The sequence below is a fragment of the Rhinoderma darwinii genome, chromosome 5 (assembly GCF_050947455.1).
Source record: "Rhinoderma darwinii isolate aRhiDar2 chromosome 5, aRhiDar2.hap1, whole genome shotgun sequence".
Taxonomy (NCBI): Eukaryota; Metazoa; Chordata; class Amphibia; order Anura; family Rhinodermatidae; genus Rhinoderma; species Rhinoderma darwinii.
The window spans coordinates 261,453,305-261,477,841 of NC_134691.1; the positions used below are offsets into that span (position 1 = coordinate 261,453,305).

At 42.7% G+C, this 24,537-nt stretch overlaps 2 protein-coding genes across 3 annotated transcripts in view; one reads left to right on the top strand and one right to left on the bottom strand.

The window, feature by feature from the left end:
* The window catches only part of EXOSC7 (exosome component 7), a 54,295-nt gene extending 41,669 nt beyond the window's left edge, over positions 1-12,626 (bottom strand). Inside the window, exons 1-3 of the mRNA XM_075827075.1 lie at positions 12,448-12,626; positions 7,366-7,467; positions 5,912-6,006 (exon numbers count right to left, since the gene is read on the bottom strand). Coding sequence (XP_075683190.1) covers positions 5,912-6,006; positions 7,366-7,467; positions 12,448-12,504 — 254 coding nt within the window. The 5' untranslated portion in view covers positions 12,505-12,626. The remainder of the gene's footprint in view (positions 1-5,911; positions 6,007-7,365; positions 7,468-12,447) is intronic.
* The window catches only part of ZDHHC3 (zDHHC palmitoyltransferase 3), a 50,007-nt gene continuing 38,063 nt past the window's right edge, over positions 12,594-24,537 (top strand). The window contains exon 1 of one of the 2 annotated variants that reach the window (XM_075827073.1): positions 12,594-12,788. The gene's annotated coding sequence lies outside the window, so the exon portion shown is untranslated. The remainder of the gene's footprint in view (positions 12,789-24,537) is intronic. The other variant, XM_075827074.1, reaches the window with a different exon arrangement.

Below are 24,537 nucleotides of genomic sequence, written 5' to 3' on the forward strand. Positions count from 1 at the left end.
GTCACAAAATTATTTTTTTTACATCAGTTTGATTTAAGGCTATGTTCACACGGGGTATTTTGCCGAGTTTTTTGACGCGGAAACCGCGTCGCAAAACTCTGCAAAAACGGCCCGAGAACGCCTCCCATTGATTTCAATGGAAGGCGTCGGCGTCTTTTTCCCGCGAGCAGTAAAACTGCCTCGCGGGAAAAAGAAGCGACATGCCCTATCTTCGGGCGCTTCCGCCTCTGACCTCCAAAGGGTATTTCTCGCTGTTTTATGCCCGCAGCGCTCAATGGCCGCGGGCGAAAAACGGCGCGAAAATCGGCGTGCAGGGAGAGGAATATCTGCCTCAAAGTTCCAAACGGAATTTTGAGGCAGATATTCCTCCCCCAAAATACTCCGTGTGAACATAGCCTTAGAGTTTTATTAAAAACGTTTATATTTATTTGTGTTTTACTTTTTTACTTTTTCTTCCCTATGGGGGCTGCCATTTTTTTTTCCATTTCTGTATGTGTCGATTAACGACACATACAGACATGGAATACGGCACATACAGTCCCATAGTGAATGCGAACGGGGCCCGTTCCATCCACTATGCTGTACGCCGTCTGTGTGGGAACGGCGCATGAGCCGCTCCCACACAGTCCAAGTTGAACTGTGCGACGTCCGGTGCCATTTTCCTGTGGACCGGAAGTCGCGGCCGGACAGTAAGATTACTACTTCCGGACTTGTGCACTTGGAGCAGCGGTAGCAGACGGACCGGAGGGAACGGCGGTGGCTGGAGCAGGTAAGTTATTTCTGTGTATGTAAGTGTTTTACTGTGTGTTTACTAGTGTATGTAAGCCTACTACACTGTGTGTTAGCTCAAAAAAATGGCGACACACAGTGTAGGAGGTTTGACCGTTCAATCCCCTCGTTTCTCCCGGCATTAGCCAGGATAAAGGAGGGGGGATTCTGAGAGCTCACTAGAGCGAGTGAGTTTTCTCAAATTTTGCAGCATAAAGCAATGTGGTTGCTTTACCACATGCAATGCTGCAATTTTGGGAATTGCTCCATCTAGTGACCAGCACTGGGAAATATTATAAATTAGAATCTAATTTATAATATTTCCTGACTCGCAAAAAAAATTAAAACAATGTTTAATCACCTACACACTAATTGTTTAACTAAAAAAAAAAAATACATTTTTTTCTAGCGTCACATTCCCTTTAAGGCCCTTTGAGACGTCGTTGATCGCCGCTCGTTTGTCCCGGTCACACGGAGTTATGGATCGGGACGAGCGGTCGTTACTTTGATCACTCGTCCATACATCATCATCATCATGTCGGCAGCGAGTCTCCCTGTTTACACAAGAGAGACTGGAGGAGAGCTATTAGCAGTATTGTAATATATTTGCATTTACGAAATCACCAAAAACGGTGCAAATAGTGTAAAATTGATAAAGACTTGTGCACATTGCCAGCAAGACGTGCCACAATTTCCTAGGAACAATTCCCTTCCTAATAACACCTCATGGCTGGTGTAACAAACTTTGGTGCTAGTCTTTAATAAATTTGACAAAGCCATCCACCCCCCTATATCCGGATCATCATTCTGTGGTACTCTCACGACATGAACCTCTGCTGTAGATTAGGATACGTGTCATATTGAAGATGAATTCACTTTGATAAAATGTAGCAGACTGTCCCCAAAGAATAGCTGAAGCAAGATTCTGGTAAATCAAAGTATGTTAATGAGCTATGTACTATGGGAAGCGCTAAACCCGATAGCTGCAAACATAATGAATTCATCCTGTGAGCCACATTCATCTGTTAGTAAGTGAAATCAGATTATTCTGCGCAGATGTGAAGATTCTGGGTATACGATACTTATCTATGGTTTTCCACGAAATGAACCTTGTTCGGATGATCTCCAGAGGTGACCAATTCCCCACATGTGCTGAAATGGCCAAAACAACCTTTTATGCGCGCTGGTTGCAATTAACTGTTTGAAGTACTGTTCTGTACCTGCTGCATTGTATGGAAGTCCCAGGTTACCAATGTTTGTGCCGTATTGAATTAAGCAATTCTGGACAAGGTCTCTTTAAGAAAGCATAGCAGAAAAAGACCGTACGTCCATCAGCAGTTTAAACCACGGATATCTGTAAAAAGTCCTTCACCCCTTAAGGACCAAGCCTATATTGGAGTGAAGGACCGGAGGTATTTTTTCTTTTACATGTCGCTGCAAACAGAGCCAGAACTTCCATTTTTCTGTTGATAGAACTGTATAGAGGGCTTGTTTTTTTTAAAGGACGACTTATTTTTCTTTCCATTCCCACCCAATAAAAGCTTTTGTTTTTTTATTTAGGTTGTTCACCAGATTACCTTTCTTCTATGGGCGGTTATAATTACGGCAATATCAAATATGTATAGTTCAGAACAAAATGAACACTTTTTTTTCTACGAAAAGTATTTTTTTTTTTCCCCTCTATACACTTTGTTTGGAAAAAAAAATATATATGGTTTAAACTTTAGCTCAAAATGTTTTTTTATTGCCACTAGGTGACTAAGTTTAGGGCCTTATTCAGATGAACGTTGTATACGTCTGTGTAAAAGATTATCCCTTCCTGCGCATGTGTTTATGTCCCCCCACTCACAATTATCTTATGTAATCTCAATATACAATGCCAAAATCGCTAAACAAAGTCGTGTGTAGAAGGCCTTACACACGTGTCCGATTTGAATCCTCAAAAAAAAGTGACGTTTTTATGCATACGACTATCCATGTCAATCGTTTTTCTCGCCCATGTTTCTCCGCTGCAAGCTGTTACCGATTTTGCTTTTCTGCATTTTTTTAGCAAATTATACAGATATTTGCCGCGTGCTGTCCATTTTTTTTTTTTCACAAACCCATGAGCCTCAATTGGAGCGTGTGACCCACAAAAAAAAAAAAAACAGAATAGGACTTGCGGTAATTTTTACGGAACAAACACGCTCCGTGAAAAAAAACAGATGTGTGAATAGCCCCATTAAATTGAATTGGTCAGCGAGCAGTCAGTTATTTAAATGGACCACACACGGACAGTCATGTAAATAAGGCCTAAGGCAGCTGGTAAAACAGAATTGCACGCAACAAAGAGGCCAACCCAAGGGAAGCGTAAAGTGCGTTACAGGCAAAGTGATGGATGGTGTGAACACCGAGTAGAGTAGTAATGCTGTATTTTATAAGGACTGTATCATCAGATGGGTTATTCGGGTCGGCCAGACGCATCAGTTTACATATCTCTGTACTGTCGGACATCGCTATGGACGACACGTCATCATGCAAGAACGTAAGGAGATGCAGAAGGGAAATCAAACAGTAGAAGCAAGGGAACGGTAGGGGAAGGACCCACACTACCTGAGCATAGAAGTAAAACCTACGGATTGGTGGTTCAAGGGTTGAGATAACTACACCTGCAGGTGATCGCACGGGCACTAGTACTGTGCACTGATCAAGCTGACAGCAGAGATCACAAGCAGGAGTGAGTGTTGGTATCCTTTTTTTGCTTTTTGAAGGTTCAAATTAAAAAAAAGCAACCCGATACGCAAAATTCCTTCAGGAATTTTGAGGCAGATTTTAACCTGCCTGCACTCTTTGCCGCATTTTTCAGCTGCGGCAATTGAGCGCCGTGGGAAAAAAACGGCAAGAAAAACATTCTGCCTCCCATTGAGGTCAATGGGAGGTCAGAGACGGAAACACTCGAAGAAAAGACATGTCGCTTCTTTTCCCCGTGAGCGTTTAGTTCCGCTTGCAGGAAAAAACCGCCTCCGCCTCCCATTGGAGGCGATTTTGGCCGTTTTTTGGCGCGGCAAAAATCTGTGAGAACAGGGCCTCAGCATTAGGGGCCAAAGGCTACGTACACCGTTTGAAACCTACTGGATACCAAATTTATATATTTATTTTTTTTATTACAAAAAAAAAACAAACAAAAAAAAAAAAAAGAATTGTTGTGTTTCACATCATTCTGGGAGCCGTAACTACCGTATTTTAGTTTTCCGTGGATTGAGTGGTGTGAAGGCTTATTTTTTGCGGGGTGAGCTGAAGTTTTTATCGGTACTCATTAAAAAAAAATTCGCCGCTATGTTGACTAAAAAACAGCAATTATGGCTGTGGGGGTTTTTTTTTTTTACATCTCTTTAGAGGAAAAATGGGAAATGCTTTTTTTTTCCACTAATAACTTTATTTAAAGAGGCGCTGTCACCACATTTTCAAACCTTTATCTCCTATTGCAGCAGACCGGCGCTGCACTGTAGAGTACAGTAACGTTTGTTTTTTTCAAAAACGAGCATTTTTGGCCAAGTTATGACCATTTTTATATTTATGCAAATGAGCCTTTCTTATGTCCAACTGGGCGTCTATTGTGTGTGTACATCTGGGCGTTTTTACTTGTTTTACTAGCTGGGCATTGTGAATAGAAGTGGATGATGCTGACGAATCCGCATCATCCACTTCTCTTCGTTACCACCCAGCTTCTGGCAGTTCAGACACACAGCGTGTCCTCGCTCATCCGACGCGATTAAGTTCCTGTGGGAGGAAGTGAGTGACGTCACAGCGTGATCTCGCGAGGACACGCTGTGTGTCTGCACTGCCAGAAGCTGGGTGTTAACGAAGAGAAGTGGATGATGCTGATTCGTCAGCATCATACACTCCCATTCACAACGCCCAGCTAGTAAAACAAGTAAAAACGCCCAGATGTACATACACAATACACGCCCAGTTGGACATAAGAAAGGCTCATTTGCATAAATATAAAAATGGTCATAACTTGGCCAAAAATGCTCGTTTTTGAAAAAAAACAACATAACACGTTACTGTTATCTACATTGCAGCGCCGATCTGCCGCAATAGGAGATAGGGGTTTGATAATCTGGTGACAGAGCCTCTTTAAACACATTTTATTAGTCCCCCTAGGGGACTTGAACCAGCGATCGTTGGTACAATACACGGCAATACTAATGCATTGCAGTGTATAGTCATTTTACAGGCTTCTGCTAAGGGCTGAACAGAAGCACAGTGAAGGCAGTCCTGTGGTCTTAATTAGGCCACTGGGCTGCCATGACAACCATTGGCACTCCACAGTTGCGTTGTGGGGGTGCTAATGAGCTGTCCGAGGGGGCCGCCAACTCCTTTTAATGTGCTGCAGTCGTGAATGATCACAGCATTTGAGGGGTTAATTAGCCAGGAACAGCGATCGTTAGTACCGGGTATCAGCTATAAAACACAGTCGACACCCACAGCGTATGGGGAATGCTCCATAAATCACCCCCGCACTAGGATGTAATAGCAGACTGTGGTGTGCGAAGGGGTTAATAAAAAATGTCTATCAGTGCGTTTGGTGCAAACTTCTGAATACTTTTATTTAAAAAAAAAACCAAAAAAAAACTGCTTTACTTTCAGATACAGCAGTTTTGTATCCTGTATACAGAGCAGCTGTATCTAGCGCTGAAACCGATCACATCTAAGTTCGTAACTTAGATGTTATCGATAACAGGTGGATCCTGCATCTCGACCCGCTGTCACTGAACCAGTCAGTCCCGCTGACCTAACGCACCCAGGTTTCAGCGCTAGATGAAGCTGCTCTGTATACAGGATATAAAAGCAGCTGTACCTCAAAAAGTATTTTGAAAGTTGCACCAGATACAATGATCAACATTTAAAAAATAAATAAAAATATAATAAATTTTTTAAAAGGTGTACATAGCCTTTAAAGCACAATTCCAGTAATCCGAACAAAAGCTTTCCGGATGTAAGTCACAGGGTCTAAGACAAAAGTATGGAAGCAAGGATAGAGTTTCAGACTACACTATTCTTGCTTAAAAATTTTTGTTATAATATATATAATATCGTAAAATGTCATTATATATCACAGGGATTTGTTTATCCGGAACACAGAGTTGCATTTACTAACCAGTCTACAAAGAATTCCAGATAGCCTTTCTTAGGACGCTCCAACTTTGGTGTTCCCATTTCAGCTTTGACTCCCACTAGGACATCTGTGTGGCCCTGAAAAATACAAAGAAATGAATATTTACTATGATGTATATATTATTTATGGTATTCTTGTAATTGAGCCCAATGTGCAGCACATTATTTGGCCCCATTATTTTTCTGTACGGCCAAAAGAGTGATAATGTACGTGCTTTATGATCTCATACTGCCAAGCATGGCAAAAGGGGCAGAGATAAATGATAACCCACATCAACGTTTCATATAAAGATTTTTTTCTGTACGAATCTGAAAGACTATTTTATTAATTTTTTTGCCGCATGGTGGCATAAAATGGCGGCACACGAAGTGTCAACACAGGGACGAAGGCCTCCGATACATAATAAGTAGGATGAGGAGGGGAGGAGCTAAAGTGACAACTGTTGAGTAATTTGAAAGACGGTGCTACACAACCAAACAAACAATAATTTTAAAATTAAAATGTAAGTAATAATTAAAAAAGTAAAACTTGTGAGTGATTAGTAAAATACTAAGCAATTCTACCAATTGACAAAAAGATGGCTAGAAGGGAAAGATAAGGAGACGGTGGTGAAACACGTTGCCATTGTTTTAAGAGGTTAATAAAATACCTCCTTTTCATCATCGTTGATTTATGTATGTCGGCAGCGCTCGTATTTCCCCTGCTTTTTATTCCTTTCTACTCATTGACTGCCCACCGGATTGGGGATAGCTGTTGTTACGACTTACCACTGACTACAACAGCGTTGTACCTGTATTTGGTGAAAACACCAATTCCCAGCAAGATGCAGACAACCCACAATGCTACATAGAGAGAGATTGCAACTATGTAACTGTGCTCAAAAAGCTGAGTATTAGGGTATGTGCACACGATAACTGCAATTACATCTGAAATTACGGAGCTGTTTTCAGGAGAAAACGGCTCCTGAACTTCAGACGAATTGCATGTACTCGTGTTTTGTGGGGCGCCTTTTACAGACGTAATTTGGAGCTGTTCTTCATTGGAGTCAATGAAAAACGGCTCCAATTACGTCCCAAGAAGTGTCCTGCACTTCTTTTGACGAGGCTGTAATTTTACGCGCCGTCTTTTGACAGCAACGTCTAAAATGACAGGTCGTCGGCACAGTACATCGTAAAGCCCATTGAATGTAATGGGCAGATGTTTGCCGACGTATTGGAGCCGTTTTTTTCAGACGTAATTCGAGGCGTAAAACGCCTCCATTACGTCTGAAAATAGGTTGTGTGAACCCAGCCTTACACGATTACATTCCCAGTGGACAGCAAATAGATAATATTCTATATCTGAATAATACCCAAATGCTTTTTTGCCCCCAAGGATTCAGGTGTCTTTTGTCCCTTTACATAGAAGACTTTTGATGTGAAATATACATAACTTACAATTTTCACACGTGCAGATCCAGTAGTATTTGAAACAACGTCAGTCTCCACTTCGATCACTCGGTAGTCCTCACATCCCCTGCCATCTGTCCGCAGATCATCCTAAAAAAGAAAAAATGACTCACTATTATGTGCGGTTATCGTCAAGCCACTGTATCGTCAAGGTACCGTAATCATATTTTCAGTGCGGGACAGTAGTTCCGTGGATAGGCAGTGCCACCTAGCGTCATAGATAAGTATGATGCTAGGAGCCCGGCTCCCTGCAGTGTGTTCGGTCCGGACATGCGGCCAACATGCGGACCGAACACGGTCGTGTGCATGGGGCCTTACTCTTTCGTCATCTTCTTTGCACCCTATAAAGGGTTAATCTGACAACCGTGCAGTACACAAGCCATTGTGATGTCCTCGTATCATATAGTCTTGACACTACTAAATAAAATTTAAAGCATATATGTATGCAACTGTAATGATAATAGTCTCTAATAGTCTGCATTAGGGTTGTCACGATACCAGAATTTGGACTTCAATACCGATACTTCGTGTAGTATTGCGATACTCGATAACAATAAAAAGGTTCTTCTATTTTCTGATGAGGAACGAGGTGTGATGAATTTTGAACCTCCATGTGCCGCACATTAATAGTAATTAATCCCATCTTGTTCCTCAGTCATAATGGACAACATTGGGTTAATGTGTTAGGTACATGACGGGGTTAATTACTATTAATATGAGGTTCAAAATTCATAATACCTCGTGCCTCACATTAATAAGTGAAAGAAAGAAGTTTTTTTTTTTTATAACAGTGTAAACATGAATGACGCTATAATGTGTTATTACGGTCGTGATGATACCAAATACGTGTATATTTTATGTATGGAGTACGTTTATTGTAAAAAATGTGTATTTGTTTTTATTTAACATTACCTAATTTGTTTTCTTTTAATGTACTAGCATATACCTATATGCCGATAGTAACGTACCGGTATATACCTATATGCTGATAGTAGTGTATCGGTATATACATATATGCTGATAGTAACATACCGGTATATACCTATATGCTGATAGTAACGTACCGGTATATACCTATATGCTGATAGTAACGTACCGGTATATACCTATATGCTGATAGTAACGTACCGGTATATACCTATATGCTGATAGTAACGTACCGGTATATACCTATATGCTGATAGTAATGTACCGGTATATACCTATATGCCGATAGTAACGTACCGGTATATACCTATATGCTGATAGTAACGGATCGGTATATACCTATATGCTGATAGTAACGGACCGGTATATACCTATATGCTGATAGTAACGGACCGGTATATACCTATATGCTGATAGTAACGGACCGGTATATACCTATATGCTGATAGTAACGTACCGGTATATACCTATATGCTGATAGTAACGGATCGGTATATACCTATATGCTGATAGTAACGTACCGGTATATACCTATATGCTGATAGTAACGTACCGGTATATACATATATGCTGATAGTAATGTACCGGTATATACCTATATGCCGATAGTAACGTACCGGTATATACCTATATGCCGATAGTAACGTACCGGTATATACCTATATGCCGATAGTAACGTACCGGTATATACCTATATGCCGATAGTAACGTACCGGTATATACCTATATGCTGATAGTAACGTACCGGTATATACCTATATGCTGATAGTAACGTACCGGTATATACCTATATGCTGATAGTAACGTACCGGTATATACCTATATGCTGATAGTAACGTACCGGTATATACCTATATGCTGATAGTAACGTACCGGTATATACCTATATGCTGATAGTAACGTACCGGTATATACCTATATGCTGATAGTAATGTACCGGTATATACCTATATGCTGATAGTAATGTACCGGTATATACCTATATGCTGATAGTAATGTACCGGTATATACCTATATGCTGATAGTAATGTACCGGTATATACCTATATGCTGATAGTAATGTACCGGTATATACCTATATGCTGATAGTAATGTACCGGTATATACCTATATGCTGATAGTAATGTACCGGTATATACCTATATGCTGATAGTAATGTACCGGTATATACCTATATGCTGATAGTAATGTACCGGTATATACATATATGCTGATAGTAATGTACCGGTATATACATATATGCTGATAGTAATGTACCGGTATATACCTATATGCTGATAGTAATGTACCGGTATATACCTATATGCTGATAGTAATGTACCGGTATATACCTATATGCTGATAGTAACGTACCGGTATATACCTATATGCTGATAGTAACGTACCGGTATATACCTATATGCTGATAGTAACGTACCGGTATATACCTACATGCTGATAGTAACGTACCGGTATATACCTACATGCTGATAGTAACGTACCGGTATATATACCTATATGCTGATAGTAACGTACCGGTATATATCTATATGCTGATAGTAACGTACCGGTATATATCTATATGCTGATAGTAACGTACCGGTATATATCTATATGCTGATAGTAACGTACTGGTATATATCTATATGCTGATAGTAACGTACTGGTATATATCTATATGCTGATAGTAATGTACTGGTATATATCTATATGCTGATAGTAACGTACTGGTATATATCTATATGCTGATAGTAATGTACTGGTATATATCTATATGCTGATAGTAACGTACTGGTATATACCTATATGCTGATAGTAACGTACTGGTATATATCTATATGCTGATAGTAACGTACTGGTATATATCTATATGCTGATAGTAACGTACTGGTATATATCTATATGCTGATAGTAACGTACTGGTATATATCTATATGCTGATAGTAATGTACTGGTATATATCTATATGCCAGTACATTAGCCTGTGTACTGATAGATACCGAAGTATGCCCTAACAACTGCCTGTATGTCCTAACAGGAAATGTGGTCAGACAGCACTGGGGTCCTTCCATGGTATGTCCCTCGATCGCGTCACAGGGATTCCCCCTTCAATGCTGCGGTCAGCTTTGATCGCAGCATTCAGGGGAATAGCGGCGGAGATGGGTTTCTCACATCTCCGCCGTTAAAGCAGGGCTGCGGCTGTGCAATACAGCCATCGCCCCGCTCCTGACAATAAGTGTGTGCGCGGTCAGAATGAGGTGATGCGGCCGGCCCTGCACTAATGAGCGAAAGCACGGAAGACAGAACATGGGGGTGTTTTGCTCTACGCCCGCCATGTTCTGTCTTCAGTGCCAGCAATCATTAGTGCAGCGTCGGCCACATCACATCATGCGGACCACGCGCGCACTTGTCTGGACTCCGGAGCGGGGCAATGGCTGTATTACACACCCGGAGCACCACTCTAACAACATTTATGTATTACTATACTAAGCTGTTCAGCCGAACAGCTTAGTATCTAAATACATGAAATAACGGTATTGAACCTTTTTGAGGGTGCACGGTATTGAAACATTATCGAAGTTTTGATGCATCCCTAGTCTGCATACAGAATTATTCCACGTATAGCCATTATTATAGTCCAGAGCGGCGTTCAGTTATACAGGCTCCACTCCAAGCAAAACTGATACACTAGATTATCCTAAGTGAAGGGTCTGAGGGGGCGGTACTCAGGATTTCAAAGAACACAGTGATTGGCTGCAGTGGTCACATGAACCTGTGTCGGCACGACAGCGCTGCAGCAGGAGGCAGATACTGGCAGGGTACTGGGCAGCGGGTGATCGGTGGGAGGAGCATGGATTTTTTTTATGTTTGTATACCATTGTGAAGTTTTAAAAATAGAATTTTATTCGCTGGACAAGCCCTTTAAATGGAGTGGCACCCACAGTGATCAGCCGCTTCCCGGGTAGCCTTCTTGCCAGGGCAGAATTCCTGCAGAAGAACCTGCAGCAAATTTGCATCACACTTGTAGAAGATTTAGCCACAGATTTTAACCTTAGTAACGGGAATGGTGAAATCTGCCACCTTTCCACAGTGGACCAGAGAAAGCTGTGGAAAAGCAAATCGAGTATTCCATCCAGCCTACAGAATATTTCACTAGATAGCTTATGAATGCTAGATCGGTGGCAGTCCTTTCCCCGCAGCCGCAAGACAGCGGTTAGGAGGAGTTTAAATGGAGTGGAGGCTGGGTATGGCAGTGCCTCTCTATTCAAAAGTCTGTGGGGCTGACGGAAACAGCCGAGCGCTGTGCTCATCATTTTACATTTCACAGTAGATACAACCGATACGTTCATATCAGTATTTTCAGCTATAAACATCACTTATCTTTATGATTCACTAAAGTCAACCAAAAAAAAAACCCCCAAAAAAAGCCAACACGTGGGCAGTGATTTTTTTCAGAAGAATAAAATCAGGTTGGAAACTCTGTTGATGCATGAATATCTGTTCGTGTTATTACCCCCTCCCTAACCAATCAGGGGAAATGTTTTTTTTTTTCTCTACATTTTCCTACTAAAGGGGTGAGAAGATTTTCTCATGAAATCACCCACTGTGCCACTTACTGAGCCTGGCAATTGAATTTCAGAGATTTTTTTTACCTTTTATTTGTAGGAGGTGTCGTGTGTCAGCTCTGCTTGGGGGGGGGGGGTCAGGATTTTATTTTTTTTTTCAAACAAAACGTTATGCTTTGATGCCAAATTGCTGTTGACTGTTGGGTGGTATTTTCAATGTGGCTTCAGTAGTCTGAGACACGCCCCTTTTTTCACAGAGCGCTGATGAAATATTGGTTGGCAGATCCAGCAAATATTGTGGGGTCTGCAGACAACGTAATGGGGTGCCACTAGATGCGACCAGGTTATTATGCATGACAAAATCTCGGGGCTTTCAGACGTATCAAGTCATCGCAGGTAAATCATTGCTCAGCACGATTTAGTAATAAAAGATGACAGAATATACACATGGCACGTCTATGTACCAAGATTACAGTGCAGCATTCAGCCGATACTATGGCCAGCTCTAACGGCGACAGAATCACATATCAATGTCTGTTAAATCATTGCCACGAAAAGTAATCTATCAGTTCTACGGAGTTCGTATATCCCCTCGCACCTGGATTCCATGCAGAATGTAGACCTTCTCAGCCTCGCTCAGAATCACCGAAGCCATGCCGTAGCTCCCACTTTCGCCAATAAACGTCTTCTACGTCATCAAAGTGCGACTCTCCGTGCGACTCACTTATACCACACAAACACCTAGCAACATGACGTCATCAGTGTGCTGCTGTACCGCCTGCTCCACATTCCCCTCCCCTAGTGTTGTGCGCGGTAGTGGGTGCGGCGGAGGTGCCCTCTGGTCTACCCACTAACCCCCACCTTCTCAGTGTGGGTGGGGAATCACCGGGGCTGTCGGCGCTCTGGTATAAAGCGGAAGCAGAGGAGACATAGTGAATGGTAAGATATTATATAGGATACTTAGAGTCGCTAATCTGTATAGTAATGTGTTTGCCAGCCTAGAGCAGAAGATGGGCAGCTGGCACTCCTCTTTCTGCTGCACACTTATCCAAAACACCGGCTGCTTCTTGTGGATTTCAGAGGACAGTATTCTTTATCTGTCATCTCATATCTATCCATCTAATATTTATCCATCTTTGCTGCTTCTTGTCTAAGATTTGGTCAGATACTTGATTTATGAATTGTTTAACGGTCGCCGTCCACAACTATTAAAGGGACTTAGATAATTTTATAGGTGAAGTGAATCAATAGAATATTTAGAACAAGACATGATCCATTTGTATTGTGCTGAATAACCACTGTACAAAATACCTTCTAGGAGATGTTCAGTAAAATTCCTTTAATCTGACCTGATAGGTGCGAATATTCTGTGTTCTTAGACGTGCATAGAAAAGTTCTAAATAATTTTAGATTTAGCCTGACTCTGCTCAGTCTTTTTATTATGATCTTGTGAGATTCAAGATCATTATGCAAAAAAAGTGCCAGATTATCAGAAACTCTGGATTACCAGATGCCATGAAATAAATGTCACTGTATTATGTGTCTCTTGTAATACAATGAATATTGTGTGTTTATGTACAACGGGTCACGGAGCAAGCGTCTCGCATGCACATGACGTCATCGGAGGTCCTTCAGCCCACTAAGCAATAGCATCGACCGCTCTCCTGTTCTTCTCTGGCGGGCAGCGTGGGCATCAGAAGCGAATCAAACAGATGTGCCTAGTGTGAAGCGCGTCTGCTAGACGCAGGGTGAAATTATTATTTATTTATTTTTTTGTCCTTAAAGAGGCTCTGTCACCAGATTTTGCAAGCCCTATCTGCTATTGCAGCAGATCGGTGCTGCAATGTAGATTACAGTAACGTTTTTATTTTTAAAAAACGAGCATTTTTGGCCAAGTTATGACCATTTTTGTAGTTATGCAAATGAGGCTTGCAAAAGTACAACTGGGCGTGTTTAAAAGTAAAAGTCCAACTGGGCGTGTATTATGTGCGTACATCGGGGCGTTTTTACTACTTTTACTAGCTGGGCGTTGTGTATAGAAGTATCATCCACTTCTCTTCAGAACGCCCAGCTTCTGGCAGTGCAGACACACAGCGTGTTCTCGAGATCACGCTGTGTCGTCACTCACAGGTCCTGCATCGTGTCGGACGAGCGAGGACACATCGGCACCAGAGGCTACAGTTGATTCTGCAGCAGCATCGGCATTTGCAGGTAAGTCGATGTAGCTACTTACCTGCAAACGCTGATGCTGCTGCAGAATCAACTGTAGCCTCTGGTGCCGATGTGTCCTCGCTCGTCCGACACGATGCAGGACCTGGGGCAGGAAGTGACGTCACAGCGTGATCTCTCGAGAACACGCTGTGTGTCTGTGCACTGCCAGAAGCTGGGCGTTCTGAAGAGAAGTGGATGATACTTCTCGTCAGAACGCCCAGCTAGTAAAAGTAGTAAAAACGCCCCGATGTACGCGCATGATACACGCCCAGTTGGACTTTTACTTTAAACACGCCCACTTGGACTTTTGCAAGCCTCATTTGCATAAATACAAAAATGGTCATAACTTGGCCAAAAATGCTCGTTTTTTAAAAATAAAAACGTTACTGTAATCTACATTGCAGCGCCTATCTGCTGCAATAGCAGATAGGGGTTGCAAAATGTGGTGACAGAGCCTCTTTAAAGAGAACCTTTCACCTGCCCATACATGTGCAGCATGTAATAGGCAAGGCTTCACAAACCGTTTCACGTAAAATAATTTTTCTAACTAACTCCGTTATTTATATATCGGTGCCGTTATATTTGTCGCCCGATATGTAAATAAGCCCCTGAACTGTCAATGGGGCGTTTCTATCTAACTAAATGGCAAGGGGGCGTTATACTGTTCGCTCTGACACTGTCCAATCGGCTTGCGCTGTGTTCCCTCCCGCGAGGACACACACAGACTGGTGGTTCTGCAGAGATCGTGGGCGTGCCCTCACGCATCCGTGCACGGCCACTCCTGACGATACTCCCACCGCCACGGAATGAGGAGAAGATCTACTTACATTCAGGTTTCTGCAGAATCACCAGTCTGTGTGTTCTCACGGGAGGGAATAGAGCGCAAGCCGCACTGACACTGTTCGTAGCTGATTGGACAGTGTCAGAGCACAGACATCACGCCCCCTTGCCATTTAGTTGGATAGAAACGCCCCGTTGACAGTTTAAGGGCTTATTTACATATCGGGCGCCAAATATAACGGCACCGATATGTAAATAATGGAGGAAGTTAGAAAAATAATTTTACGTGTCAGTGTTTATGAAGCCCCGCCTATTACATGCTGCACATGTATGGGCAGGTGACAGGTTCTCTTTAGAATGAATCTGTCAGCAGTTTTGAGGGCAGTGTAACAATACCTGGTGTTATATGACTGAGAAATCAACGTTTAATGCCCCAAGTCTGTGGCAAGTGCTCCGGAGGCTGCCCCCTGATGTTCAAGTGCACCTGGCACTCCTTCCTGAACGCTGCCAGCCCCTCCCCTCTGCGCTGATTGGACGCCAGAGCGGTCAATCAGGAGAGTACTTTAACAGTCATTCAGAGCTTGGAGGAGAAGTGTTCAGTGCCCTCTTCCTTCTCTACATAGCGCTGTCTGCAGGTTGAGGGCTCAAATCTGCTGACAGACTCCGTTTAAAGTTACAGCTGCAAAAAAAGCGTAGGCAGGGCTAGCTGCAAATGACGAAAAGACTGCAAATTCTTCAGCACATTGGCAACCATTTTGGTAGCCATATGAAGCCCTGCTACGCCGTTTGCATAAAATTTTGTTGGTCCACTTCTTGTGCTGCCAGAACAGCTCTGACCTATCTAGGCATGGAGTCCACAAGACCTCTGAAGGTGTCCTGTGGTATATAACTCGAAGACGTTACCAGCAGTTCCTTTAGAAGGGTTGTCCCACATGGGACATTATCGCCTATGCACATCCGCTATACTCGGCTGTTTCTGCATCTCCATAGACATTAAATGGAGCGGCTGGGCACATGCATGATTACCGCTCCATTAAAACTCCTCCCCACTGCGGTCGTGCAGGAAAGAGGAAGGGGCTTCTAGTGATCAATGGTGATCCCAGTGGTGGGTTCTCAGCAATCAAAAGTTTATTGCCTATCCTTTGTGGGTAGGTGATACATGTCCTTCGTGGGACTACTCCTTTAAAGAGGCTCTGTCACCAGAATTTGCAACCCCCATCTCGTATTGCAGCAGATCGGCGCTGCAATGTAGATAAGAGTAACGTTTTGTTTTTTTTTAAATACGGGCATTTTTGGCCAAGTTATGACCATTTTTATATTTATGCAAATGAGGCTTTCTAAAGTACAACTGGGCGTGTTTAAAGTTATGTACATCGGGGCGTTTTTACTTGTTTTACTAGCTGGGCGTTGTGAATAGAAGTGTATGATGCTGACGAATCAGCATCATCCACTTCTCTTCGTTACCACCCAGCTTCTGGCAGTGCACAGACACACAGCGTGTTCTCCAGAGATCATGCTGTGACGTCACTTCCTGCCCCAGGTCCTGCATCGTGTCGGACGAGCGAGGACACATCGGCACCAGAGGCTACAGTTGATTCTGCAGCAGCATCAGCGTTTGCAGGTAAGTAGCTACATCGACTTACCTGCAAACGCTGATGCTGCTGCAGAATCAAATGTAGCCTCTGGTGCCGATGTGTCCTCGCTTGTCCAACACGATGCAGGACCTAGGGAAGTGACGTCACAGCGTGATCTCTCGAGAACACGCTGTGTATCTGTGCACTGCCAGAAGCTGGGTGGTAACAAAGAGAAGTGGATGATGCTGATTCGTCAGCATCATGCACTCCCATTCACAACACCCAGCTAGAAAAAAAAAGTAAAAACGCCCAGATGTACTTACACAATACACGCCCAGTTGTACATAACTTTAAACACGCCCAGTTGTACTTTAGAAAGCCTCATTTGCATAAATATAAAAATGGTCATAACTTGGCCAAAAATTCTCGTTTTTAAAAAAAAAACAAAACGTTACTCTTATCTACATTGCAGCGCCGATCTGCTGCAATAGGAGATAGGGGTGTCAAAATCTGGTGACAGAGCCTCTTTAAGTCCTGTAAATTGCAAGGTGGGGCCTCCATTCATCTGACTTGTTTTTGAAGCACATCAAACAGATGCTCGATCGGATTGAGATCTGGGAAATTTTGAGGTCCAAGTAACACCTTGAACACTTTGTAATTTTCCTCATACCATTCCTGGACAATTTTTGCACTGTGCCAGAGTACATGATCCTGCTGAAAGGGGACACTGCCATAAGGGAATACCAATGCCATGAAGGGGTGAAATTGGTCTGCAGCAATGTTAAGGTAGGTGGCATGTGTCCAAGTACCAACCACGTGAGTGCCAGGACCCAAGGTTTCCTAGCAGAACACTGCACAGAGCATCACACGGTCTTTGCCGGCTTGCCTTTTTCCCATAGTGCATCCTGGTTCCATCTCTTCTCCACGTAAGTGAAACATACACACTCGGCCATCCACATGAGGCAAAAGAAAACCTGATTTCATCCGAGCAAGGCACCTTCTCCTATTGCTCCATAGCCCAGTTCTGATGTTCATGTGCCTATTGTAGGTGCTTTTGGCGGTAGACAGGGGTCAGCATGGCACTCTGACTTGTGTTGTTATAGATACAATAATAACCGTATTGGATTAATATGTATCACCACGGAGCAAGTGATCCTGAAGAAAAAAAGTAAAATTTTACAAATGAACTCCCAATAGTATGGATACACCGTCTCGCCGTTCCACGGTCGGCTGCACAAACGCATCATCCAGTTTAAAACCTTCTACCTGAGCTGAATGTATCAATGTCGCAAACAGTGTTGTGGTATCGTATTCACTCTGAGCAGTCTGCGGCCACGCAGCCCCATATGCAGCAAGCTGCAATTCATGATGCGTTCTGACACCTTTCTATCATAGCCGGCGTTCACTTTTTCAGCAATTTCTGCTTTTATTAGTCCTTCTGTAGGATCGGTCCAGACAGTCTAGCTTTCGCTCCCCATGCACTTCCATAAGCCCTTGGTGCCCATGACTGTCAGATTCACTGGTTGTCCTTCCTTGGACCACTTTTGGTAGGTTCTAACTACTACTGGGAACACCCCACAGGACTTGCTAGTTTGGAGATTCTCTGACTGTCATCTAGCAATCACAATGGTCGCTCAGGTCCTTACACTTGCCAATTATGCTGTGTTTTACAGATCCGTGATACGGCTGTCCTTATACAGATATTATATACATACTTGTCAGTGTAAATTTTACAGCATATCTAAAAACACAGATGCTGATGTCATTAATGACAACCCCTTATTACATTATGGGGGAGGGGGTGCGTCTGTTATCTACAGAAGTGGCTCCGCTCTGATGGAATGCAGAGTGTCCTCGAAGATCAATGAATGTCATGCAATTGTTCATTGTCCCTTTATTGCCGCTGTATTTAAATTTACTACTATTTTTCGGGGTTATAGCACCTTTCACGGGGATTAAAGAAACCCCCATCTGCTTATCATTTTTTTTCTCCGATATTTGGTGACTTTGGAGATTCTCATGTAATAGTGAAAGCAGGTCTCCTATTGTAATAGAGTAAAGCGATAAGATGGAAGTGGTGCACTGCTCAGGGTTCAGTTACATTCTGCAGTATCACTTGGAGATGGCATTGTAGGAAGGCAGGCTGGTATTGCATTGCACTATGGTAAACGTCATTCCACTTCACAAAATAATTGAACAAGCCATTTCGTTGTCCAAGGCTGGACTGTTTTTTACGAACACTGCAGTAAACAGACTGAACTAATGAAAGTGCAATATTCAGGCAGGAGCATAGAGATTCTCATATTTCTTTGTCACAATTGAACTTCAGTCATATCAAGTTTAGGTAATAAAGTGGACGTTTTCCCATCACACAATGTTATGGAATTTTGCTAGGATATGCCATAATTGTAAGATATGTGGGCGTTCGACCTTTGGCACCCCTAGATATCCCGAGAACAAAGGGGAAGAATGCCCCTTCAGCTTTTGCCGACAGTGATTGGCCGGGAGCGTCGTTGTGCAGGGAAGTGATGCAGTACCCTTAAAGAGACACTCCGGCCAAAACAAGACTTTCCCATGTGTACCATTCTGGTATTCCATGTGTCAGTCTCTCACCTGTTATTTTTCTTGCTGCTTCTATCTCTATATATCAGACTGGGATGGTTGCTTAGCAGCAGCGTGAATCAGGCTCTGTGATTCGCCTACCCTGCTTGAGTGTCTGGAGATCTATGTGTCACCTATCACAGGCTTCAGCAGTTCCTGTACCACACTAGTTTTGCACGGGGGGGGGGGGGGGGGGACGGGACAGAAACTTTTATCATTGGCTACCACTGATACTTAGACAGGTTCCTGTCACTCAGTTATAAAGTAGGATATAGTGCAGCCTCCTTGTTTGCATACTTTTGGTTTCTCAACTTATTTAGGAGAATATAGAGAGTGATAATCCGCGTCCCCCAACATGCAGAAATGGTATGGTCTGTACCTGGTCATGTGATACAGTTCTGATGCATCATGGGATTGATAGCAAAGCAGAGAGAAAGGAAAGCTGGGAAAATCTAAGAATCAGGATGAAGGCTTTTTTGAAGCACTGACAAGGCAGCAGTTCAAAAAGGGAGTACAGTATATAAATGTGTATATATGAAGTGTAGAGTGCTATACAGTCAGATGGGGAATGCAGTCATGGAAAGTTGTTTCCACTTCTTTAACCCGTTGGTGACCACCAATACGCCTTTTCACGGTGGCCACTAATGGGCTTTATTCTGATGCATACGCCTTTTCACGGCGCTGCATCAGAATAAATAAACAGAGCAGGAAGCCGTTGAATCTCCCTGCTCGAATAGGTGAGATCGATATCCGTATCGCTCTCTCCTGTTTAACCCCTCAGATGCGGCGCTCAATAGCGAGCGTCACATCTGAGTTGTTTTGGAGAGAGGGAGCGAGCGTCCTCTCTCTCCCACCGACACCCGGCGATAAGATCGCCGAGTGTCTGTGTCTCCGATGGCAGCCGGGGGCATAATAAAGGCCCTTAGGTCTGCCTTTAGTAAATGCCTGAGGCATGGTCTAACAGATGCCTGTCCATTTTAAAAGTATTTAAATCACTGGAATAGGACTAGAGTTTTGTTAAAATGTAACTTTTACTTGTAATATATTTAAAAAGTGTGTAAAACAAAAGACACACCAGGACAAGATTGTTTACAAAAAAATCTTCCTTGTTGTAAAGGAGATGTAGTGCTCCATGCAAAAAAAAAATGTCAATTCAATATTGCTGATATTATCATTTCTTTGCAGAGTTTGAGAAAATGCTCCAAATTGTTGCAAAACATGTGAGTGATCTATTTCCCAGGAGGATATATATAAATCTCTGTGGGGTAATGACCCCTCCTACCCGTTCCGTAGTGTGTTAAAGTCCTGTTCCGTTCTTATGGCTGGGGCCTGGGAAGCCTCACTTGTTTCTTTCGTATGATTTAGGCAATCAATCCTTGCCTTTTCCCGACGCGTTTCCTTATGGCCAGAATTCCTCAGGGGAGATAAGGCCAGATAACCTCCTTGACAAGGGGCACAAATTAAGTTGGAGCTGTTTTGAAGTTTAAATCTTCTGCAGTGGCAGGGATTCCTCATAGCACTTGTTTCCTCGTGCTGGAGTGAACGCTGGTTTCCGGCGTATGACGTCCTCCATACGCTGGAACCAGCGTTCACTCCAGCACATTTTGACCACACAGTTTTTACACAGCACGTATTTGAATTGGGCTGTGAAATTAAAAAAATGACATTTTTTCCAATAAAATGTAATTTTTCATCAACATTTCTTATTTTAACAGGGAACAAAATACCCCATTTTGTTGCCCAATTTCTCCTGAGTGCAGCAATACCCCATTTGTGGCGATAAACTGCCGTTTGGGCCCATGGGTGGCCTCAGAAGGGAAGGAGTTCTGTGTGTTCTTTGGAGTGCAGATTTTGCTCGATTGGTTTTCGGGTGCCATGTCGCATTTGCAGAGCCCCAGAGGTATCAAAGCAATGGAAACCCACCATAAGTGACCCCATTTTGGAAACTACACCCCCTCAAGGAATTCATTTATGCGTGTTGTGACCATTTAGACCCCACAGTTTTTACACAGAATTTATTTGAATTGGGCTGTGAATTTAAAATTTTTTAATTTTTTCCAATAATATGTAGTTTTGGCTCAATTTCTTATTTTCACAAGGACTAAAATACCCCATTTTGTTGCCCAATTTGGCCTGAGTGCGGCAATATCCCAGTTGTGATAAACTGCCGTTTGGGCCCATGGGGGGCTTAGAAGGAAAGGACCACCATTTTTCATACTGGGGATTTTCTGGTGCTAAGTCATGTATGCAGAAGCCCCTGAGGTACCAGTACAGTTGAAACCCCCGAGAAGTGACCCCATTTTAAAAACTACACCCCTTAAGGCATTCATCTAGAGGTGTCGTGAGCATTTTAACTGGAGACATACACCCCATAAACTGTAATGTGGGTTCTCCCGGGTACGGCAATACCCTCAATGTGGCTGTTATCAGCTGCCTGGGCACACAGCAGGGCTCAGAAGGGAAATATGAGGGGGATAAGCTGTGCGGAGGGCATCAGGGTAAGTAAAACTCGGGTGGATTAAAATTCAAGGCATGTATGACAAATTTTAAAACACTCTTTCATACAGAGCCCTGGTTTTTCGGGACACGTGTCACATTGATATATTGTGTCCTCCCTTATCCCCCTCTTATAACAGACTTTTTGCACCTCTTTTGACTTTTTCCCTTCTGGGCAGTTTGGGGAACTTCTCCTGGAAAGTGTTGCCCTGGTACGATGCGGGTGGCCTCGCTTCCAGAAGTACTGGGTACCCCCTTCTTGGTCCCTAAAGATTAGGTTCTTGATAACCACCTCTTGAAATTCCGGGAACGTTCCCGTCTGGCCTGTACATCGATGTAGCACGTACGCATTGTACAATGCCATCTGTATGATGTGCACGGCCAGCTTCTTATACCACACCCTCGATTTCCGCATGGCATTGTAGGGCTTCAGGACTTGATCTGACAAGTCCACCCCTCCCATGTACCTATTGTAGTCCAGGATGCAGTCTGGTTTGGGGGTCTCTGTACTGGTAGCTCGTATAGGTACATGGGTACTGGTGTGGCCATGTATTGTCAATACAAGGACTTCTCTCTTGTACTTGACACACAATATGTTGCTGCTGGATTGTGCCCTGCTATTGCCTATTGCCCAGATTCTGCAGTTTTGAGAAATATCCCACACGTGGCCCTAGTGCGGTAATGGACCCAAGCAGCGGCCTCCGAAGCAAAGGAGCACCTAGAGGATTATGAGGCCTCCTTTTTATTAGGCACCATGTCCGGTTTGAAGAGGTCTGGTGGTGCCAAAACAGTGAAAATCCCCCAAAAGTGACCTTATTTTGGAAACTACACCCCTTGAGGAATTTATTGCTGTTTTCATGGGGTGCATGCGGCTTTTTGATCAGTTTTTATTCTATTTTTAAGAGGCGTGGTGACTAAAAAACAGCAATTCTACTATTATTTTTTATTCTATTTTTTCTTACATCGTTCACCGTGCGCTATAAATGACATATTCACTTTATTCTGCGGGGCGATACGATTACGGCGATACCAGATGGTTTTTATAGTTTTTTTTTTTATGTCTTATGGCGTTTGCACAATAAAATACTTTTTGTAAATAATCATTTACTTTTTGTGTTGCCTTATTCTAAGGCCCCATGCACACGAACGTAAAAACGCCCGTAATTACGGGCCCATAGACTTCTATTGGCCACGGGTACCTCCCCGTATGCTTACGAGAAGGTGCCCGTGCCGTTGAAAAATATAGAAAATGTCCTATTTCAGGCCGTAATTACGGCAAGGGCAGGTCCATAGAAGTCTATGGGGCTCCCGTAATTACGGGTGACTACGCGTGTGCACCCGTAATTACGGGAGTGTTGCTAGGCGACGTCAGTGTATAGTCACTGTCCAGGGTGCTGAAAGAGTTAAACGATCAGTCCATATCCTCCGTATAGGCCATCAATATCTGATTGGTCGTGGTCCGACTTCCGTTTCGCTATAATATAAACAGGTGTAAAGGGTACTTCATAGGGCTATTTATTGAATGCAAATCCTCCCACTAACATAATTATTAGGTCATCCTGTGGTTGTCTTCATTCAAATACATTACCCGAGTACAACTCTTTGCATGTGTTTACCTGACTTCTAATATATCTTGTAGTTAGAGCAAAGTTCTCGGCATAGTAGAATTTCCTCATGGATATGAAGTCACTGGGGTTAGCTGGGCGGGTGTGAAAGGCTGGACTAGGACAGGTTTAGTAAGGAAGTGACTTGTAAGGTAGAGCTGCAGTTTGCTTCCTGGTTGCCGACAGCACATTTCTAATGACAGGCATCGAAATGTTCACAAGGATCTAGGTTGGTGAGGTGTCTCCTGATCTCTCTACAGGTTTATGCCAGGCTTCTGGAATTGGTGGTTGGTTGGCACAGGATTGAGGAGTTAGGTTGTTTTTCATCTCCGCAGTATATAACACATAAGTAGCTGGTTCTTCATTCATTAGATTAATGTTTGTTTGTCTTGACAGGGTTGGATTTATAGCTATTATACAAGTTTAGTAGGGAAACTGATTGTGCTAATATCCTGCTGATTTTATATATTTATTTTTAAAGGGCTCTGTCACCAGTTAGAGGACTTGACGTTAAATCTTCTGTAAAATGCCCTAATACGAATAAGTTCTATTACTGGCCCCTGTTAGTGCAAATTAAGGGGGCAGAAGTGAATGTGCCTCATATATGTAAATGTAGCTTCTCACCCCAGTTTCAGTCCTCCCCGCCAGTTGGCAGCGCTGATGCGGCTCACATGTCAGCGGTTTCAAGACTGATAGACTAGTTAAGGCCTGTTCACATTATGTTTCGGCTATACGTTTAGCGTATACGTTTTGATTCCTTAAAAAAAAAAAAAGTACGCAAACGTAAAGCTTGAGGTATCCATAGAATATAATTGTTCAAACATAGTTCAAAAGTGCATACCTTTAACTACATTTGATGTTCTTTACATCGGTATACGTTTTTTTTGTTTTTTTTTTTGAAGGATCGAATAGTGGATTCTACCACACTTTTTTTTTGTCCTCCTGAAAATTCTTATGCCTGACGTATGTTTTTTTTTCTTTTTTAATTATAGTCAATTAGAAAAAAATAGAAATGTATAGCTATATGTTTCCACACGTTAAACATACACGTTTTCCTGGATGAGAAAACATTCCTGTGCTCAAATTGTTAATCTTTATAAAATAACAAAATTAACATAAAAAGTATACGCTTTTGTATGCAAAAACAGACACCTACTTACCAAAACGTATGAATGTGTGTATGTATGTATGTGTATATATATATATATATAGTCGCAAATACGTTCTAAAAGCACAGCCATATGAACGAAACGGTATACGTTTTCTCAGTGTAAGTTTAATATATATGCTAAACGTACAGCCATAACGTAATGTGTACAGGCCCTTAGAAGCAGAAAGTACTTCTAACAAGCCTGAGAATGTCACGTGAGCTCTCATAGTGCCGCTGACTGGTCAAGGGATAGGTAACTGCATTAACATGTG